Consider the following 20,785-nt stretch of genomic DNA (forward strand, 5'->3'; position numbering starts at 1 on the left):
GCGGGCGGCGGCGCTGGTGCTGCTGGCGGCGGCGCTGAGCGGCCCCGGGGCCGGGGCGCGGAGCTGCCCCGCGCTCAGCCTGGGCTGCAAGTGCTCGGCCGAGCGGGCCAAGGCGGGCGGCGGCCCCGGCGCGCCCCGGAGGAGGGTGGTCTGCAGCGGCGGGGGGCTCCCCGCGCCGCCCGAGCCGCGACTGCTGCCCGACGGCACCGTCACGCTGTGAGTACCGCGAGCGGGACCGCCCCGGGCATCCCCCCCCTGCCCCCGCGGCATCACCCCCGGGCATCGCCCCCTCATCCCCACGGGCATCTCTCCCTCTGGCCCCGCACCGCCCCGCACTGCCCCGGCCGGGCGCTGCTGCCCCGGGGAGCCCCGGGAGGTTCGAGAGCCCACGCGCGGGTGGCGCTGAGCCCGCTCCGTGCTCCGCTCCGTGCGGGGGGACCTCGCATCGCCCCCTGCTCGGGGAGGTGCTGGCGGGACACGGGAGCCGGGGGGTGAAGCCCCTCGGGGTCGGGGAGCGCAATGAAGTTACTTTTTTCTCTCGGTAAGCGCCTCTGCACACGCTCGGTGCTGCGTAACGTGGTTTAAATCGCGTTAAAAGGAGAGTCGCGGCTCTGGACCCCGCTGTCCTCGGGGCTGGTGTGGACGTGAGCTGGAAATCCAGGAAACGGGCTCCTTCTCCCGCTTCCCTCCGCGGCGTTTCTGAGCGCTGGGGAGGATGTTTTTGTTTGAAAGTGGCTGTTCTCGCTGGAAATACTTACCGAGAAGCGACAAGGAGCGGTTAATGGGTTTGGAGTTTGTGCAAAGGGTCTAAAGCTGCTGCTTGGTCCCTAAAGGCTCCTCTTCCTCACGCCCCCCTTGCCGGGGGTTGGGGTTCAGCCGGCGCTGGCAGCCGTGCGGTGCTCGCTGCAGGGTTTATTTATAACTCCGGAGGAGATGTTTGAATTAAAATCTGGATGGGAGGCTGGGCTGGCAGAGCTGCAGCTGAGGGGAACGTCGCCTTCACCCAGGGTGTCATCCCGTCAGGGTGGGCAGCCCACACCAGCATGCCCGTGGTCGTGGCTCCCACTTTCCGCACCTCGGGAAGGTTTGGTTGGACTCTGTGGAGGGTTGGGGGCTGCCGAGCTCCTGGTGCCGTCCATCCCCACATGCTGGAACCCTCTCGATCGCATTGCTGTTGCTCTGGTTCCCTGGGTGCCAATCATTGCACGGGGTCCTCGCTTCGGGGTGGTGGTGGCAGTGAAGGAGACCCTGCTGATGCCACTGTCCCCATGTGGAATGTGGCTGTGGAACACCCCTGTGCTGTAGGGTGGGGCCACGAGCAGGGGCTGTGACAGTCCCATCAAAAGCATGAAGTTGCACTGGAGTAACAGCACCGATGGGTGACCCCGGCACCCCTTGGTGGGGGACTCTGGGTGGCTGTGGGCAGGTGACAGCTGGGCTCTCCGTCACATCCCGAGCTTTGCTCCTCGTGCCTTTGCTCCTACAGCCCTTCCTTGTGCGTCAGCCCCTTGCAGACACCCGTGGGGATGTTTAGTCCCTTGTCAGTTTGTATTTGGGAAAGGCAACCCGTCCCATGCCTGCTCCGGTGCCCTCTCCAGCTGTTCCCAGTGGGGCAGAGGGTTTGTGCCGCCTGTGCTGGGCTGGCTCCCTTGGAGGGGCCGGGATGACGGTGCAGAAGCATTTAGGGCATTACACGATCCCACTAAAACGTGACATGAAACCTACAGGCGTAGGCAGAAACCTACAAATATGCGGTGACCCTGGCTCTGCTCTCGCGCAGTAAACATGATTTATTCCAAACCCTTTCCAGATGGAACAATCAAAACCAGAGGCTCCGACTTTGGGAGCGTCTCCTGGAGCCACTGGGGTGCGGGCAGGGAGCGGAGGGGCCCGGGCACGTGGCAAGGGCTGCACGTGCCTTGGGGACACCCTGCTGGGGACAGCCAAATCCCGAATCCTGCGGGTGAGCCGGGTCTGGGCAGGGCTCCTACGCGTGCCCCGGGGTGCTGGGTCCCAGCTGTGCCCTGGGGGGCTCAGGCCCTCTCCGTCCCCCGGGGTGCTCAGCATCGCTGTTGGCCCAGCTGCAGGAAGCGTGGGGCGTGGTTGGGGCAGTAATGCTTCAAAGCAGAGCCGTGTTCCAGTCCTCATCCAGCCCAGCCTGGAGGCAGGAGTGCCTGAGTGCACGGGGGAGGCTCTTCCCAGCAGCCTCCGGCGCGGGAGGGATCTGGCCCGGCCACGGCTCCGTCTGTCTGGGCAGTGGCCGGGGACAGGCGGACGGCCAGGGGAGGTCGGGTGGCTGGAGGAGGTCTGTCTGTCACCCTGTGGGTCCCTCCTTCAGCTTTTTCCCACACTCTCGCTTTACTTCTTTATTTATCTTTAATTATTAGGCCTGTGCTGAGGAATCTTGTTCTGCCTCCTCGGCAGCTGCTGCGCATTTACCCCCCACCCCGTGCCTGAGAAACACTCGCTGGCATCGCAGCAGGGACAGGGGACAAAGGATGAGGGGACAAAGTGCACCCTGGGGACCTGCAGCCACCACTGGGCTCGGCCTCGGTCCCAGTGTCCCAGACACACGTTGGTGTCTGATTGGAAACATTTTCCAAGCAGAGCTGTGTCTCCTTCCTCTTCATTTGGCTCCTCACAGGGATCACCAGGAGCCAGCACAGGGACACATGTGGGGTCTGGTGAGCGGGGTGATGCTCACAAACCCCCCGCAGCCCCAGCAGACATTACACGCACAGCCTGTGCTCTCTGACACCCGCCCCAGTTTATACCCAGAGTTTCATTCCTACCCCCAGCTCCCCGCAGGGAGGAAGGAGGAGCCCCAGCCCCGGTGTCACCCTGTTCTGACGTGGCCCTGCGGAGCTCACCCGGCTGTTTTGGCAGGGCTGGCACCGATGCAGCCTGGGGCAATCCCCCAGCCCCACACCCTGCTCCTGTTGGGGCCGGGGGATTTGGGACCTCTTGGCGTGGCTGTGAGGTGCCGGGGCACCGCAGCCGTGGATTAACAAGGCTTTAATCCCCCCCAGCTGACCCCTGTGCTAATCGGCCGGTGGAAAAAGCGCCATATCCCTAACGAGGGCTGGAGAGCCGTGGCCAGCCCCGCTGTCACACGGGCGGGAGCCCAAACCTCTTCCAGATGTGGAATCCCAGCACAGGCCTCATTTATGTGCACAGCTTGATTGCACTGAAATTACAGATTGTCTGCAGGGAATAGAGGGCTTTGACTTATGACCAATTTCCAGTTCTACTTGAACTCCCCGCTCCAAGGCCGCTCTATCCTGGGCCCTGCAGATGGTTGCTTTCTGAAACCTTCCTCAGCTTTTTATTTGTTGTTTATTGGGCTGCAGCTCCACCAGGTTTGGGTTTTCCAGGGTCTCAGGGTCGTGGTGCTGCCCCGTGCGTCGGAGCATCCCAGCCCACGCCGGCTCTGGAGGCTTCACCCTCTCTCCGGGGCTTATTTTTCCTGTGCTAACAAAAGCCGAGGCTTGGAACAATAATTTTCACCATCCGAAATAGCCCGGAGTGACGTGAGGCTGGAGGCAACGCCCGGGCATGGGCGGGGCAGGGAACAGCCCCTGAGCACCCAAACAAGGTGGGGACGGGGGTCCCAGCCAGGGCTGGGGGGGTCTCCAGTCCCATTGGGCTGGGAGCCATGGGGTCCCCTCTGGGATCCTGCAGGGTCTCCCCTGGGATGCAAGGTCCCTCCCTGGAGCTGTGGGGCCCCCCCGGGATGTTGTGGGGTCCCCCTGGGAGCTGTGGGGTCCACCCTGGGATGCGGGTTCCCCCCTGGGATGCTGCAGGGTCCCTCTGGGTTGCTGCCTGTCCTCCCCTGGGATGCTGCCGCCCCCAGAGCCCTCCCTGCTGCCAGAGCCCTCGGCACCTCTCACCAGCCCCGGGGCCCCTCTTTTCTCTTCCCCAAATCCCTCTGCAGAGCAGCGAGCCGTGCTCGGGGCGCAGCCTGCGCCGTATCTGCTGCCGGCATATGCTTTGAATTAATGCACTTGGAGAGCAGAGCCGGGCCGGGTCCCCGCCCCCACCGCGGCCCCCCCAGGAACCTCCCTGCCCGGGCTGGGGAGCCACCGTCTCCCCGCGTCCTTTTTTGGTTGGGTCCAGAGGAAGTTTATTGTTTCAGCAGCCCAGTTTCTGGAGCTGTTATTTATCCAAGTGGATTCCAGCACGCTTGAAAAAACAATCTTGTTTTTTTCGCTTTTGGCTCCTCTTTTTGAGATGAAAAAAGAAGAGAAGAAGAAGAAGGAGTCTGTATCTCCCTGCTGGCAGCCTCGTGGGCTCCAAGCCCCCCCAGCCCCGGCACGGGGGGGGTGGTTGGAGCGTGGATGCTGCACCCCTTCCAGGGCCGGATCCCCCGGGATGGGAGGATGCTCCTCGGGGCTCTCCCCGCCGTCCCCACCACGCATCCCCCATCGTTTCCGTTTGACTCCGTGCTCTGGTCCTTAATCCCTGCATTGTCCGAAGGGACTTTTCCAGCCGCCGCTCAATTAGCCAATTATTGTCCCCGTGGCGGGGCTGTCCCTGACGGGAGCCCCCCACCCGCCCACACTCCCCGGGGCCGGAGGGTCTCAGGGCACTGGGCAGGATGAAGGCTCCGTTTCGGGTGGGAGAGGCTTGGGGGTGGTCGGGCACTGAGGGCTGGGGAGATCCCCAGCCCTTCCCACCCGGCACATCACTCCGAGCCCGGGCTGGGCGTTCCTCTTGCTGAGCTGAGGGGTCCCATCCCCTCTCCCCCTAAGGTGATCCCTCCTCCCCGGGGCAGTTCTTGTGGTTTGAAATCCAGCTGGGGGTCTGGTTTCGTCCCTGCGTGGGGTCCCCAGTGAGACTCAGGGGCTGCTGGCCTGTGACCCCTGTGTGTTGGGTCAGGGTGGCCCAGCAGACACACTGATCCTCTGGTATTTTGGGGTTTCTCAGGTAATCTCAGGTGGTGAGGGCCTGCACAGGGCTCTGCTGCCTGCAGACACGTGAGAGCGGAAAGTCCTGTGGAGCCTGATGAGAACTTCCTGGGAAAAAAAAAAAACAACAACAAAACACAACAAAAAAAAACCCAAAAAATGAACAGAAAACAATTGGGAACATAATATCCATGAAACTAGAGAAAACAAAACAAACCCGTGTTGGAGGATGTGGCTGGCTTCTGTGGGGCAGGGAAGAGAAGAGCCAGGATCCCTTCCCAGGAAGGGTTTTACCGGGAAAGAAAAGTTTTGGGCAAACTGTTGCTGTCGGCGCAGCTTTTTGTGTCAACCGCTTGTTTTGGGCAAGGATCTCTGCTCTTTTGGAGCTCAGGGTGTCTGTCCCACACCGTGCCGGTTCTGGAGGGGCTCCAGGGGTGGCTTTGCCGAGGTGGCCCCCAGGGGTGGCTGATCCCGTTGGATTGCGGGAGCGTTGCCTTTTAAGGCGGGAGACATGGAATGGCAGAGGTGCAGATGGTCCCGGGGGTCCGAGAACAGAGAGAGTGTCCCCGGGGCTCGGCCTGGGGCTGCATTCCCAGCGGGGCTGCATTCCCAGTGGAGTGCAGCTCCCTGGTGCTCCAGCCCTCCCGGCTCTGCCCACCACACTGGGGCATGGCCGTGGCCGTGTCCCCCTGCACAGCCAGTGCTTTGGGTTGTGAAATCTCCTGCTGCTGGAATGAAAACCTCCTGGAGCCGCTGGGGCATTGAGCAACAGCCCCCGCCGACACCGTGACGGGGAATTGGGGCACACTGAGGGGTGCTGTGGCCCAGAGCTGGGGCTTTACGGGGAGCGGTGGTGCTCTGGAAACATCCCTGCTGCCCCCTGCTCTGGGAAGGGTCCTGGGCTGAGCCGGCACCGCGGTCGCTGCTGGGGCGAGCCGAGCCCCGGCAAAGAGGGGTCCCGGCAGGGAGGAAGGGGTCAGACACGGCCCCGGCAGGTCCGGCCGCCGGTGTGTGGAAGCAATTTGCGGCCGTCGGGGCTGCCGGACGCTTCCGCTCCCCGCCGGCCGGGGCGAGGGTCCCGCGGACGCGCCGGTGCCCGGTGGCGGCTCCTCATTAACACAGGATGCGGGGGCCGCGCTGCCGGACCCCGGCCCTTCCCTCCCAGCCAGCCCGGGGGGGTGGCAGCCCCCCTCCCGAGCCGGGTCTGGTCCTGCCCGTGAGCCGAGCGTGGCCGCGCGTCCGGGCGGGACGGGCTGGCAGCACACAGCCCCCATTCAGCCCGGCCGCCGGGCCCGCCGTGTGTAAACAGCCCCGGCCCGGCCCTCAATGAGCCCTTTTTTCCCCGCGCCTCCCCCCCGGCCGAGGCTCCCGGGTGCCCTCCCGGCCCCGGCCGCCGCCTGCCCCGGCTCTGCCGCCGGGTCACATTTGCCGGCGCTGGCGTCGCCGGTGCCCACGCGGCCGCCCGGGAGGCACCGCCGGTCCCCGAGAGCCGCGTCTGGCTCTGCTAATTGCAGCTTTAATGAGGTCCTGGCTTAATCGTCGGGTGCTGGTGCCCTCCGTCCGCTCCCGTCTCCCCACAAGGGCCCCTTCGGCCGGCAAAGCTGTTTATTTTGGAACAGAATCTCAGGGCCGGGAGGCTCCCGGGGTGGCCGCAGTGCTGTGACCAGCAGGAGCTGGGGGGTCCCCTCCTGGCTGCAGGTCCTCGGGGTGCCCTGGGTGCTGGGGTGGGGGTCATCGCCCACCCGTGCAGCTCCCAGGTGATGCCCCAAGAGCTGGCACGGGGACCACGTGGTGTTCCATGGCATGAGGACCATGCAGAGCATCCCATGGTCCCACCTGGCCGTTCGAGCCTGTCCCTGAGAGTTCAGTGGCACAGTGTCCCTTGTTCCAGTGGCACAGCTGGGGCTGTGGCTTCTCACAGGGGGGTCTGGCTGTTCCCACTCCCGTCCAGCCCCCAGGTCACCAGGGCACAGCCGGGGGTCCATGGCAGGTCAGGTAACGAGGCTGCCTCTCTCCCTTTGCTCTTCCCACAGGCTGCTGAGCAACAACAAGATCACGGTGCTGGAGAATGGCTCTTTCTTCGGGCTGCGGGCTCTGGAGAAGCTGTGAGTGCCCGGCAGGCAGGAGGGTGGGACACAGCAGGGTGCAGGCAGGGCTTCCATGGGGTGGGAACGGAGTGGGTGCCGGCATCACCACCCACATCCCACTCCTGGTGTCGTTCCTGGGAGCTGCGGCAGGACTGGCACCCCGGGGCACAGAATTTGCCGCCGGCACCCACGGGCAGCCCAGGGACCCCGGGAGCTGCGGCGGGGCAGGAGGCACCGGGGGGGCCGCGCTCCGTGAGGGCCGGTATGAAAAGCGACATTGTCCCCCCGAACAAAGTCAACTTTCTTATCTCTCCATGAAAGGCATCTCTATGGAGGGAGCTGCGAGGAGGGGAGATTTATGGCCCCCATATGGGTTTGATCTGTAGGTATGCAGGCGCGGGGACCGGCACTGAGGGCGTTTTGTTCCCCGCCGAGGTCTCGCGCATTCCGGCGCCCCGCGGGCTCCCGTGGAAATCCCCGCGGGACTGGTTTTGGGGTGAGCGGGAAGCAACCACCTTGGGGGCACCATCCCACACGGCCAAGTCCTCCCCAGCGTAGGTCCAGGCCTGGGGTCAGTTCCTGCCCCTGGCACCGAGCTCTCATTAATGCTGAGGAGCAGTGAGGGGGCTCCTGGGGAGGACCCAGGCTCTGCAGCCCCCAGGGTGTCCAGGATCCCCCTAAAGGTCTCTGTGCCCCGGGAGAGCAGCCACCCCAGGTCACCTTCTGCTCACCACGGGGTCGGAGGGGTCCAGGGAGGGTGGGCAGCACTCCCTCACCCCGGGCCAGCCACATCTCCCTGTGCAGCTCCTGATTGCCCTCGACAGGAGCTGTAATTGTTTTCATCAGGTCCGTTTGGGGCCACGGCACAGACGTGCCCCGTGGAGAGTCCGGCTGGTGTGGGGGGGACACAACAGGGGCTCCAGGACCCCTTGCTGTTCATCTTGGGGCTCGCAGGGCCCCTGCTCACTCTGGCTGCCCATCGTGGGTGCTTCAGAGTCCCAGCGTGATGGGGAGAACAGATTCCCGGGGTCTCAGCGGTGCCCCCATGGACCACTGCCCCTCCGGGCTTGGCATCTCCGGTGATTTGTAGCGGCGTAATGAGATTAATGAGTCTGAGCGGGGCCGGTATGTGGCGGCGGCCTCATTAGCACAGCCCCGCTCGGGAATGGCCCCGGGGGGCTGCGAGGGGGCTCGGCGGGTGACAGAAGGGACAGGGATGGACTCTGTCCCTTCATCTGCCTCTGTCTGAGCTGGGCTGAGGCGGGTGCCCAGGTCTCCCTCGGTGTGTGCAGGTGGGTGTTTGCAGGGCGGGTGTTTGCAGTGTGCCTGTTGTTGGTGGCGGTACAGGTGAGTGGAGCTGTTCCTTCAGCACCAGCGCTCACCTGTGCACACCTGCCTGCACACCTGCCTGCACTGCTGGCCGTGGGAGCTGCCGGGACGTGCATTTGCTGCTCGGGAAGGCAGGGGATGGCAGGCATGTGCAGAGCCGTTGCATCAGCCGAGTGGGGCCGGGATGACGCCGGCTGCGTTTCCTCTCCCTGCAGGGCCCCTCATGTCTCTCTGGCTGGACTCCCACCCCCCTGCACTCTGGCTCTGCTGGAAGGGGTTGCACCGCTCCTCATCCCAGGCACTGGCTCCCGGCCCTGCAGCGGGGCTGTGGTTGATGGGGTGTCCCCAGGGCCGCAGGCAGAGCAGCGGGAGACCCAGCGCCGAGCTCCCTGGAGACTGCTATAAATAAACACGGATCCATATGGATCCCATTTCCTCTCCCGGCCAGTGCCGGTGCTCGGCAGGAGTTGCCTCGGGTCCCAGGGGCTGGATGGAGCGGCTGATGCCACCAGTGCTGCCAGCCCTGCTGGCAGCCTGACCAGCCCCTGATTAGATACGTGCCTGCAATCGGGCTAATCACCCAAATGAGCTTCCCAAGGGCCACAGAGCCCATCCAGGGCCGTGCTCTTGTCCCAGACGCAGGAGATAACCCACTAGGATATGGCTGTTCTGGAAGCAATGTGGGGCCAATGCTGGCAGCTAATGCCAATGTGCAGGGGCACGTGATGCTCCTTGGTGCACTCGGAGTGTGCCGAGGGGCTGGCATCCCCCTGGGAGCAGCGAGGAGCCTCGTGCCTTCCCTGCACCCTTCAGAGAGCTAACGAGAGGGAAATGGGATGGAAAACTGCTAATGAGGCCCTTGTAGGGTGTTTGCAGTGCCTGGGGGGGCTGAGGAAGAAGATGAGGGCTGGGAGTGGATCAGGTGCACTTGTGCCCTCGGCCCCCCTGCATTGTGTCTCCTGGGGAAAGGGCTCCCCATGTCACACCCCAAGGTCTGTGTCTGTCTCCCCACAGGGACCTGAAGAACAACCTGATCAGCACAGTCCAGCCGGGCGCCTTCCTCGGCCTCCCCGAGCTGAAGCGGCTGTAAGTGCCAGCACAACCCCCCGAGAGCACATGGGGCTGGCCCTGGGGACAGCGGGGACAGCGGGGTGTCCCCAGCCCTCACAATCCCTCCGCTCACCTTGCAGGGATCTCTCCAACAACCGCATCGGCTGCTTGAGCGCCAGCGTCTTCCAGGGGCTCCCCAACCTCCTCCGGCTGTGAGTAGCTCCCTGGGGTCATCCTGGCCAGCCCTCCCCCCTGGCTCCTGAGAGGGGGGCAGCGTGAGGGCACAGCGAGGGGGCAGGGAGGCGTCCCCTCTCCCAGCAGGTCCCCGTTCCCCTCCATGCCACCTCTCTCTCCTGTCCCGCAGGAACATGTCCGGGAACATCTTCTCCAGCCTCCCGCCCGGCGTCTTCGACGAGCTCCCCTCCCTGAAAGTCGTGTGAGTTTGCGCCCCGGGATTTTGGCACCGGGGGGGGATGCGGGGGGGGATCCCCGCCGAGGGTCTCAGGGCCGGCGCGTGACCCCCGTGAACGCCGTCCCTCGCAGGGACTTCGCCACCGAGTACCTGACGTGCGACTGCAACCTGCGCTGGGTGCTGCCCTGGGCCCGCGACCGCTCGGCGCAGATCTCGGAGCGGACGGCGTGCGCGTTCCCCCGGCAGCTGCGCGGCGTGGCCCTGCGCGGGGCGCGGGACGGGCAGCTCCGCTGCGGTGAGCCCGGGGCCGGGGCCGGGGCGGGGGCAGCTCCGCTGCGGTGAGCCCGGGGCCGAGGTGGGGGTGGCGGCGGCGGCGGGGGGCTCACCTGTGTCCCCCGCAGCGGGCGCCCCGGAGCTGCACACCCACCACCTCATCCCGTCGCTGCGCCAGGTGGTTTTCCAGGGCGACCGGCTGCCCTTCCAGTGCACGGCCACGTACCTGGACAACAGCACCCAGATCCGGTGGTTCCACAACCGCGAGCCCGTGGAGGAGGACGAGCGGACGGGCGTCATCGTGGAGGAGAGTCTCATCCATGACTGCACCTTCATCACCAGGTCAGGGGTGGGGACCGGGATGGGGATGGGGATGGGAACGAGATGGGGACAGGGATGGAGATGAGATGGGGGTGGCAATACAGGCCACATGGAGATGGGGATGGGGACAGACACTCGTGGCCGCAGGACTCGCAGGTTTGCAGGTACTGAGTGCCACGAGAGGGCTGCCAAGTGTGGGCACCTCCTGTGCTTCATGGTGTGGGTCCCCGAGCCCCCAGGCCTGGGGGACCCACTGCCGCAGGCTCGCCGTGGGGCAGCCCCACCATGCCAGCCCGTCCCCTCTGCCCACAGCGAGCTCATCCTCTCCAACATCCACGTCTCCGCCAACGGCGAGTGGGAATGCGCTGTCTCCACCTCCCAGGGCAACGTCAGCAAGAAGGTGGAGATCGTGGTGCTGGAGACCTCCGCGTCCTACTGCCCTGCCGAGCGGGTCACCAACAACCGCGGGGACTTCAGGTGGGGGACGCACGTGGTCTTGTGCCACGTGGAGAGCAAGGGCGGGCGGGGGGCTCTCCTCGCCTCCCCTCGCCCCGCCGCAGGTGACCGGGCGTCTGGTAGCGATTAGCGGCCGTGGGGAGAGCGCGCGCTCGCTTTTGAAGGGCTTCCCGTGCCGGCGGCGCAGCCTGGCTCCAGCAGCAGAGGTGTTGGAATTTCTCTGGCACGAGACGAAAGGCTCCGGGCGCCCGCCCGTAACCCCGGCGGGGCCCTTACGGAATATAAATTACTGGCACGGCCAATGTGGCTTAAATTAGCGGGTGCCCCCCCTCCGCCCCCGCTGCCTCCCCCCTGCGCTGCCAGGGCCGAGCAGGATACAGGATTGGGGGATTTTTGGGGAGCATCACCCTCAGCCCCCACCCTGGAGCACAGGAGAGGTGGGGGCTTGCTGGAGGGTGTCGGGGGCTGCGGTGCTCGCGAGTGGCGCTGGGCAGGGGGTGCACGGGGGGGGGAACGCTGGTGGCGGGTGCCCCACGGTCACCATGTGTGGGTGCCCGCAGGTGGCCCCGCACCCTGGCGGGTATCACGGCCTACCAGCCCTGCCTGCAGCACCCGTTCGCCGCGGGGCCGGCGGGCGCGGGCGCGGCGGGCGAGAAGCAGGCGTGGAGACGCTGCGACCGCGCCGGGCGCTGGGAGGACGGCGACTACTCCCACTGCCTCTACACCAACGACATCACCCGCGTGCTCTACACCTTCGTGCTGGTGAGTGGAAGGGCTGGGGGGCTTGGCTGGGGCTGGGGGGGGCAGGCACAGCCGGTGACTTTGCCCCCACCATGCTGCACTGCAGATGCCCATCAACGCCTCCAACGCCCTGACCCTGGCGCACCAGCTCCGCGTCTACACGGCCGAGGCAGCCAACTTCTCCGACATGGTGGATGTCCTCTACGTGGCCCAGATGATAGAGAAGTTTATCGGCTACGTGGACCAGATCAAGCAGGTAACGAGTGGTGCAGCCGTCCCCTGCTTGCCCCAGCGCTGCCCCGTGGTTTTGGGGTGGAAAAGCGTGAACTGGGGTGTTTTCCCGTGGGACGGCGGCAGCTCTTTGCAGAGCCACTCACTGTCCCCGCAGCTGACGGACGTGATCGTGGAGATGGCCAGCAACATCATGCTGGTGGACGACCACATCCTGTGGATGTCGCAGAAGGAGGAGAAGGCCTGCACCAGCATCGTCCGCTCCCTGGAGAGGATCGCGGCCCACACGCTGGGCAGCAACTCCCAGCACATGGCGGTGGTGAGGGGGGGCTGGAGAGGGAGGACGAAAAATTGGGGGGCTGGTGTCAGGTCTCTGCCTGTGCCAGGGGTCTCTCTGGCTCTGCCAGGGGTCTCTCTGGCCGTGCCAGGACCGATGACCCCCCCACGGCGCTGTGCCCGGCAGAACTCCCGCAACATCGCCTTCGAGGCGTACGTGGTGAAGCCCGAGAGCTACGTGGGGCTGAGCTGTGTGGCGTTCCAGCGGCGGGACGGGGCTGCACTGGGACGTGTCCCCCCGGCCGAGCGGGGGGCCGAGCCCGTGCCCGACCAGCAGCTCCGGCTGCGCTGCACCACGGGGCGCCCCAACGTCTCCCTGACCAGCTTCCACATCAAGGTACGGCTACGCCGGGGGCCGGGGGGGGGCCGGGGGTCGACCCCTGCTCACCGGCGACCCTGCGCCCGCAGAACAGCATCGCCCTGGCCTCCATCCAGCTGCCCCCCAGCCTGTTTGCCAGCCCGGCCTCGCCCGCGCCGGGGACTGACTGCAAGCTCCAGCTGCTGGTCTTCCGCAACGGGAAACTCTTCTGCAGCACCGGGAACTCCTCCCGGCTGGCCGACGACGGCAAACGCCGCAGCGTGGCCACCCCGGTCATCTACGCAGGGACCTGTAAGGGCGGCGTGGTGCGGGGACTTGGGCTGCCCTGGGGGTGCTTTTCCTGGGGGATGGAGCTCCGTGGGCTTCTTGGGGTGTTGGTGGGGTGTTCCTGCAGCGCAGAGCCATCCCTGGGGTTCTCGTGGAGAGGTGGGATGTGGGGGGGGGTGTCCCTCATGCCCAGCCCCTTTTTGGGTGCAGGTGGAGGGGTGTCGCTTGTCCTGCTGACCGGGTTTCTCTGTTGCTGCAGACGGCTGCGGAGTGGGAAACCTGTCGGAGCCGGTGGCCGTATCCCTGCGGCACCCCGGGGAGGGCGCGGACCCCGTGGCCGCGTACTGGAACTTCGAGGTGCTGGGGGGCATGGGGGGCTGGAGCGCCGAGGGGTGCCAGCTGGCTGCCCGTGAGCCCAACGTCACCTCCCTGCACTGCCGGCACCTCAGCAATGTGGCCGTGCTCATGGTGGGTGTGGGCGAGCGGTGGGGCCGGGAGCCTTGCCGGGGTGGGGGGGATGTGGAGCCTGAGGGCTGCAGCGGGGGATGTGGGGCGGGGACAGGGGGCAGGGATGGTGACGTGGGGTGTGATGGGCTGTGCTGTGCCCTGCAGGAGCTGAGCGGGTTCCCCAGCGAGGCGCGAGGCGCCGGGGAGGTGCTGCACCCGGCCATGTACACCTGCACAGCCGTGCTGCTGCTCTGCCTCTTCACCACCATCATCACCTACATCGTCCACCACGGGTGAGGGAGCAACTTGGTGCCCACAGAGGTGGCTGGGGGTGCTGTGCCGGGGTGGGTGTCTCCCTGGCAGCTGGAGGGGCTCCCCAGGTGCCAATGGCCAGAAGGAAAGTCCGTGGGGATAGTCATCCAGGGAATGAGGCCCTTTAGGACATGGGCTCTCAGGAGATGACTCTCCAGGAATGTCCTGCCTGGCAAGTGGCACTGCCCCAGGAGCCGTGGGTCCTGGTCCTTTGCCCACGTGCACACGTGTGCCTATACAGCTTCCCCACCAGCCACGCTCCGTGGCCAGGGACAAGCTGTTGGCCTGGGCCTCTGGATGCAGGGTCTGTGCCGGCGGGAGCCGTGGCTCTCTCAGGGCCGGGCAGGAGCTCACAGGTACCGGCCGTGCCTCTGGCTCTTCCAGCACCATCCTCATCCCGCGGAAGGGCTGGCACATGCTGCTCAACCTCTGCTTCCACATCGCCATGACGGCCGCCGTGTTCGCGGGAGGCATCACCCTCACCGGGTACCGGATCGTGTGCCAGGCGGTGGGTACCGGGCAGAGGGACGGGCAGAGCCCAGCGCTGTGCAGGGCGGTGACCGGGGGGGACACAGCCATGTCAGCAGCACCCCCTCCCCAACCGTGGCCTCTCCCACAGGTCGGCATCATCTTGCACTATTCCTCCCTCTCCACCCTGCTCTGGATGGCGGTGAAAGCCCGAGTGCTCTACAAGGAGGTGACCTGGAAGGCGCCGCGGCAGCCGGACGGGGACGCGTCCCAGGCAGCCCCCAGACCCATGCTGAGGTACAGACCCCCCTTCCCCTCGCCCTGGCCTGGGGGGAGCTGTGGGAGCACCTCCTGCCCCACGCCCAGGGGCTGGGGTGGGACTTGTTCTGTTGGGCAAGTCCATCCCGTGCTCTCCTGAGGGCTGCAGGGCTGCAGTGACACCGTCCCTCCCCGTGCAGGTTCTACCTGATCGCCGGCGGGATCCCCCTCATCATCTGCGGGATCACGGCAGCCGTCAACATCCACAACTACCATGACAACAACCCCTAGTAAGTGTTCCCGCTCCACATTCCTTCCTCCCCACACGGGTGGCCTCCCTCCGCTGGGGCAGGGAACTGGGAATCTGGGCAAGATGGGGAAAAGCCAAAAGTGAGGTTTTTCCCAAGAGTTATCCACGTATTGAGGAAAAATCAGCCAGGCAAGCAGCACGGCCCTGCAGAGCCTGTGCCATCAGGGCAGGGCTGCTGAGCACCTCCACGCCACGACCCCTCATTCCCCTCTCGTCCCGCACAGCTGCTGGCTGGTGTGGCGGCCCAGCCTGGGAGCTTTCTACGTCCCCGTGGCTTTCATCCTGCTCGTCACCTGGATTTACTTCCTCTGCGCCGGGCTCAGCCTCCAGTGCCGACCCTTACGCCGGAAAGACATCCCGGAGCCACTGGAGCCACCGCCACGGCTGGGGGGCACCGGTGACCTCCTGACAGACTCTGGGTCCATCTCGGTGACACTGAACTCGGGGCCACCCTGCCCCGAGGGGGACGGTGTCTACTCCCTGCGGGTGCAGTTCTGGGCGCTGGTGACCACCCACGCCTTGTACGTGGCGCTGTGGACGTTCGGCGCCATGGCCGTGTCCCAGCGCTGGTACCTGAACATTGTCTTCAGCTGCCTCTACGGCGTCACCGCCGTGGCGCTGGGGCTCTTCATCTTCGTCCATCACTGCCTGCGGCGCCGGGACGTGCTCAGCTCCTGGTTCTCCTGCTGCCCGTCGTACCGGAACGCGCTGCCCATGCAGGCCTACGTCCACCCCGGGCTGGGGCCGGAGGACGGCTCGCAGGTCTTCATCGGCTGCGACCCGGAGGCAGCTCGTTCCGGTGCCTCCTCATCCTCCTCGCCCAGCAGTGCCGGCTCGGCCGGGGGCCGCTGCAAGCTCACCAACCTGCAGGTCGCCCAGAGCCAGGCGGACGCCCGCCCGGCCGCCTGCCTGGAGCCGGATGCCGCCGACGGGAAGCCCACGAGGCACGCCAGCAACCTCCACGGCCGCAGGAGCCACCGGGGCAGAACTAAGCCGTGCCGGGACGGGAAGCACCACCGCTTGAAAATGCTGCGGGGCCCCTCGGAGCACCCGTCCAGCGAGAGCGGGAGCCTCCACAACAGCCACTCCGAGAGCTACCCCAGCGGCAGGACCAGCCCGGCCAGCGGCGGCCGCGCGGGGCCGCGGGGGCCCCAGGACGGGGAGGCGGCCGCCAGCCCCTCGGAGGGCAGCGACGGCGGGCGGCGGGCGCCCGACTTCGCCGAGGGTCGCCGGAGGAGCGCCAGCCGGGACAGCCTGAGGCCGGGCGGTGCCGCTGAGAGGGAGGCCAAGCGCCGCTCCTACCCCCTGAACGTGGGCAGCCACAACGGCGGCCTCAAGGGCAGCAAGTACGACATCAACCTGGCCAGCGCCGACGGCGTGGCCGGCATGAAGACCGGCCTCTGGAAGAGCGAGACCACCGTGTGAAGGGCGGGGAAGGACCGATGGCCACGGCGATCTCCTCCGGGAGCTGCTCTGCGGGAATCACCACGTGCACTAGCAGGGACGGGCGGCACAGCCGGGGGGCTCCAGTGACCCCAGGTGACCCCACCTGTCCCCCCCCCGCCCCGAGGAGGCTCCGAGCTTCCCGCGGTGGTGCCGGGTGGGGGCTCCAGGCAATCCTTGCAGGAACTGCGACTGTGCTTTAATCACTCCGGCGTGTCGCTCGAGACTGATCCTAAATGCTATTTTATATTATACAGAGGAAATGTCTATTTTTCAAAGCTATATTATTGAATGTATATATATATGTATAGACAGTGCCGTAAGTGGCGCGAGGGCCTCGCTCCCCACCCGCGTTCCCCGGGAGGGGGTGGGCACTGGGCCAGGGCCCGCTCGTGCCACGACTGCAATATTCCCGCTGAGGGACCACCCCAAGTGCCCTTCACGTCCAGACACCGCAGCCCCAGCCTGAGCAGGCGGCTGCTGGAGAGCAGCTGCTCCCTCTGGAGTGGTTTTATCTGGTGTTCAGCCCCGGCGGTTGGGCGGTGCCAAAGCCATACTGCAAACCCAAGCACAAGGTAAGAGGAGCCTCAGCTCCAAGGTGAGGATCACCTCGATTGTCTGCACTGCTTTAATGCCAGACACTAAAGTCACGGCCAGGAAGGGCTCCCAGGCCCTCGGAGGCACAAGCCATGCAGTGGGGTGGGCTGGTGGAGCCGGGACTGACCCTCTGCACCAAAGCACCAAAGAACCAAGATGTGTGACAAACCCAGAGCAGAAAATAGTCGGGTTTGCTCTTAGGAAGGCAGAGAAACCTCCCTGGGGAGCAGGGACCATTCCTGGGAATGCAGGATAACAATGCCAAGGAATTAGGGACCTTCCTCAGACAGTTCCCACGATGCAGTCAAAGGGCTGGAACCTGGATAAGCACTTACTGTTCCCATTGAAAAACAAGTCCCCCCCTTTTTCCCAGCAGGCAGGTAAAACAGCCAGGCCCCAGGGAGGGCTGCAGCAATGCAGGACGGGAGTCTGGTGCCACCTCTGCCCTTTCCAGCCTCCCCTGCCTCAGCTTCCCCTGCGTGCAAATGAGTTTTATTACACAGCTACCTCCGAGGGGTCGTGGGGCCGGCGGGGGCCACGAGCCAGGGGAGGAAAAAGCACTTAGTGGGGCTTGGTCTCACCTCAAAACCCCTCAACCCGCAGGGCTGGGGCACCCCTGGGCTTAACCTGCCGCTTCCCCGCCTGCCTCGGCTTCTCTGCCCGGCTTAGATGCTTAAAAATTTCATTGTCCCTGGTATTTAACACAATTTAAACCCTTGCTGTGGCTCCCGCAGCCCCCCCAGCCTGGCTGATGCCCCGTGGTTCTATCGCTTTGCTGCACTGTGACAGTATTAGAGAAAAAGCTTCGTATTCTTAATTACACTTTGTTTTGTCTGTTTACAAGCGAACGACATATCAACAGAGCTTCCTGCAATATCCGGGGGGGAGGGAGGGGAAATATGCCAAAGAAATGTCTTTAAAGGGGTCTTTTTGCATTTTTATATGAATAGAATGTTTCTAGCAGATATGTTTTGTTTAATATATTAAAGACTTGCCAATCTGCCAAGACCCACTGTTATTTCTCTCAGACTTCCTGTTCAGTACAGCCCGGCCCTGGGGGTGGTTTTGACCCTCACAAACTCAGCTGAAGGATTAGAATTGGAAGGTGAGGCTGCCCTGGAAAACCTGGCACCTGCACTTCCATTTATTTCTATCAGAAATGTTAACACGACCCAAAGCAGTCACTCTACAAAAAGCCCCATTTTGGTCCAGAACACAAAGGAGGCCCCATCCCCACAACCCCGTGTCCCAGGCGACTGTCCCGCAGCACAACCGCTCTGTCCCTGGCAGGTTTCACACTTTTGGTCCCAAAACTGTCTCTGGACCATCCTCTGGGCCACAACTGCCTTCAGGACCAGTCCTTGGCCTTCCTGAAGGCCCGGATCTCCTCGGGGCTCCGCAGGTACTGCTCGATCTCGCTGTCAGAGATGGGCTCATCGCCGGTGACAGCCGGGTCCGGAGCGCTGGGAGCTGCCGAACGCAGCTTCTTCCTGGGATGGATGAGGCAGGGTGGGAGCAGGGGCCTCGGGAATTTCCCTGGCAAGGGACAGCCCTTCTCCTGTGCCACCAGAGGAGAGCTGGGAGAGCCCTGGCCCAGCGAGTCCTGGCCTGGGGCGCCCTTATCCAGGGAGTCCTGGCCTGCGGACCCCTTATCCAGGGAGTCCTGGCCTGGGGCATCCTTATCCAGGGAGTCCTGGCCTGGAGCATCCTTATCCAGGGAGTCCTGGCCTGGGGAGCCCTTTTCCAGGGAGTCCTGGCCTGGAGCATCCTTATCCAGGGAGTGCTGGCCTGGAGCATCCTTATCCAGGGAGTGCTGGCCTGGGGTGCCCTCACCTGGTGATCCCTGGCCTGTGGAGCCCTGGCCTGAGGCCGCACCACACTGCTGCTCCTCCCCACCCTCCTGGCAGAAGGCGTTTTTCAGCAGGAACACCCGGTGCTGCAGCAGGTCCCCCACGTGCTTCACCACAGTCTTCTTGTCCAGGCGGAAGCCGCGCAGCCAGGCCAGCTGGGAGGCCATTCCCAGCAGGATCTCCAGCAGTTCCTTCAGCCTCAGCTGGGCGGGGGGAGGCAGATCCACCCCTGCCACCCTGCAGAACCGTGCCAGGGGGCAGGAGAGGCGGGCGCGGGGCTGCAGCGACTGCCACGCCAGGAACGCCGCGGCCGTGACCACGGGCACGGGGTGCCGGCCCGTCACCAGCCACGTCTCGCTGGCCAGCTCCACAATGCCCATGGTCCGGGCCACCAGCTTCTCCTTGTCCTCCAGGAATGGGGCAGGGACGTCGGCCGAGGGCTGGAACAGCCGGAAGCTGCGGGAGCAGGGAAGCCTCGGTCACCCGGGAGATGTGGCTGCAGGGAGGCCCTCTGGGACAAACACACCCTGCCCCGGCCAGGGGCTGCTGCTCGTGGACACCAGGAGGGATTTCTTCATGGGAAGAATTGTTAAAACATCGGAAGGGGTTGCCCAGGGAGGTGGTGGAGTCACCACCCCTGCAGGTGTCCAAGGAAGGACTGGATGTGGCACTCAGTGCTCTGGGCTGGGGGACAAGGTGGGGATGGGGCACAGGTTGGACTCGATGACCCTGGAAGGTCTTTTCCAACCTCAATGATTCCATGATTCTGGAACTCATAGTACCTCCCTGAGCACCTCTCCAAACTGAGGAAATGAGAAAATCCCAGCCCAGGCGTGACAAGGGAGGCACAAAAGCCACACCTCTGTGTCACACAGCTCACCCCGGTCTGTGCCCCCTGGAAGGGGCCCCGTTACCTGCTCAGGTGTGTCTTCACCAGGTCTGCCAGGCTCAGGGCGGGCACAGAGAGCCCCAGCTCCTTTTGCAGGCTCAGGAAGACTCCGGCAAACAGGTCCTGCTTGGCGTAGAGGAGGGAGCAGATGGTGCCCATGGTCAGGGGCCAGTTGTGCTGGCGGCACGTCACGAACACGCAGCAGCCCCCCAGCAGCTCCTTCTTCTCCAGGCTGACCAGGTGGAAGGCAGGGAGCTGCAGGGCCCTCTGGAAGTAGGACACGGCCGTCTTCTCAAACACCGCCGGGAGCTGCAGGACTTTGCACAGGTCCTGGACCCGCCGGATCCCTGCGGGGAGATGTTGCCCTCAGAGGTGGGATCAGGCAGCTTCTCCTCAGGGTTCTGGAGCAGGCAGAGCTCACCCAGCCCGGGCACGGGTGCCAGAGCAGCCGGTTCCTGCACCTCCCCGTCCCTCAGAGCTGGCTGGGTGCAGCACCAGCTGCCTCATCCAGGCTCTGCCACCAGCTCCAAAGGGTCTCACCATTTTTTTTAAGAATTATAAACATGCTAAACAAGCTGGAGCAGCAGCCAGGGAGGCTCGGGGTGGGGGAGAAACGCTCTTACCTCGCTGCAGGCAGCGGCTCAGCCGCTCCTTCTGCCCAGTGCTCTGGGAATAGGCCACCTCTGGAAAACAGGGTTAGGTCAGACAGCCCTGCAGTGATCCCAGGGGGACAGTGTCGTTAGGATTTGGGGCAACCGGGACCCCACGGGGCTGGATTCCGACGATCAGAAAGGACAGAGCAGCTCAGGTGGGAGAGGGGTGGGATCCCCCCAGGGCCGGGGATTCCCCACACACGGACCCAGCCAACGGCCCACTGCACTTAAAGCTCTTCTAAGAGATTTAAACGAGATTTCGACAGCCTTTTTCATTAATAATAAGGAATCCACACCGTAAACCCCTTATAAGAGATTTAAACGCCCAGGAGCGGCTCATCAGCGGCTCCCAGCCCAAACCCCGGCAGGGAAATGCTGTGGGCGACGGAGGGAGGGGGGGACCGGCCGGTGTGACCCGGCACGGCCCCGCCGACACCGGGAGACCGCCGGGAGGGACAGGGGCGGGGGGGAGACACCGGGGAGAAGGTCAGCGGGGCCCGAGCGCGCTCCGCACCCCGCAGATGCTCCTCGTCGCTGTAGGTGGTGGTGAGCAGCCCCTCGGCCAGGACGCAGCCGCAGGCGGCGCAGACCAGCTGCTGCTGCGCGTACAGCGCGTCCTCCACCAGCGCGGCCGAGCCGCACTCGGGGCAGCGGCCCCGCGCCGCCATGGCCGCCATGGCCTCCGCCGGACCGCGGGGAGGGGGAGCGCCGCCGACAGCCAATGGCGGCGCGGCCCGGCCGCGACCCACCAATAGCGGCGCAGCCCGCGGTGCGTCGCCCCCCCCCGCCCGCCGGGCCGGGCCGCCGCGTTCCGGCGCCGCGCGTTCCG

The 20,785-nt window shown here is 65.1% G+C and overlaps 2 protein-coding genes across 6 annotated transcripts; one reads left to right on the top strand and one right to left on the bottom strand.

Moving 5' to 3' along the window:
- Window position 1: 1 nt before the first annotated feature.
- On the top strand, window positions 2–15,949 carry ADGRA2 (adhesion G protein-coupled receptor A2; the record flags this gene model as incomplete). Its single annotated transcript, XM_027706347.1, has 19 exons — window positions 2–216; window positions 6,941–7,012; window positions 9,338–9,409; window positions 9,514–9,585; window positions 9,738–9,809; window positions 9,917–10,080; window positions 10,187–10,400; window positions 10,692–10,856; window positions 11,396–11,597; window positions 11,683–11,832; window positions 11,965–12,126; window positions 12,271–12,480; window positions 12,552–12,753; window positions 12,989–13,197; window positions 13,342–13,469; window positions 13,873–13,996; window positions 14,108–14,253; window positions 14,415–14,504; window positions 14,749–15,949. Coding segments are annotated over 19 exons (3,870 nt in total), but the record flags the coding sequence as incomplete, so codon positions are not given.
- A 1,580-nt stretch (window positions 15,950–17,529) lies between these two features.
- On the bottom strand, window positions 17,530–20,624 carry BRF2 (BRF2, RNA polymerase III transcription initiation factor subunit). 5 transcript variants are annotated; one of them, XM_027706357.1, is made up of 5 exons: window positions 20,471–20,624; window positions 19,927–19,986; window positions 19,329–19,650; window positions 18,383–18,870; window positions 17,530–18,352 (listed from the first exon to the last, which is right to left on the bottom strand). In XM_027706357.1, exons 1-5 carry the CDS (start codon window positions 20,622–20,624, stop codon window positions 17,913–17,915), a joined length of 1,464 nt encoding a protein of 487 aa, XP_027562158.1. In that variant the 3' UTR covers window positions 17,530–17,912. The 5 variants fall into 5 exon arrangements, with proteins under 5 accessions (XP_027562158.1, XP_027562161.1, XP_027562160.1 ...); XM_027706360.1 differs by having other exon boundaries at window positions 17,530–18,178; window positions 18,284–18,870; XM_027706359.1 differs by having other exon boundaries at window positions 17,530–18,178; window positions 18,254–18,870.
- Window positions 20,625–20,785: the final 161 nt, after the last annotated feature.

The sequence above is a fragment of the Neopelma chrysocephalum genome, unplaced genomic scaffold, assembly GCF_003984885.1.
Source record: "Neopelma chrysocephalum unplaced genomic scaffold, ASM398488v2 Primary Assembly neopelma1_367, whole genome shotgun sequence".
NCBI classification, from domain to species: domain Eukaryota; kingdom Metazoa; phylum Chordata; class Aves; order Passeriformes; family Pipridae; genus Neopelma; species Neopelma chrysocephalum.

Bases quoted from the DNA above. Each gene is read 5' to 3' on its own strand.
- BRF2 (XM_027706356.1), bottom strand. From the start codon at position 20,624: ATGGCGGCGCGGGGCCGCTGCCCCGAGTGCGGCTCGGCCGCGCTGGTG. The intron at 19,651-19,926 runs GTAAGAGCGTTT...ATCTCCCCGCAG, and splicing joins GAGCCGCTGCCTGCAGCGAG to GGATCCGGCGGGTCCAGGAC. The intron at 18,871-19,328 runs GTAACGGGGCCC...CTGCTCCCGCAG, and splicing joins GTGAAGACACACCTGAGCAG to CTTCCGGCTGTTCCAGCCCT.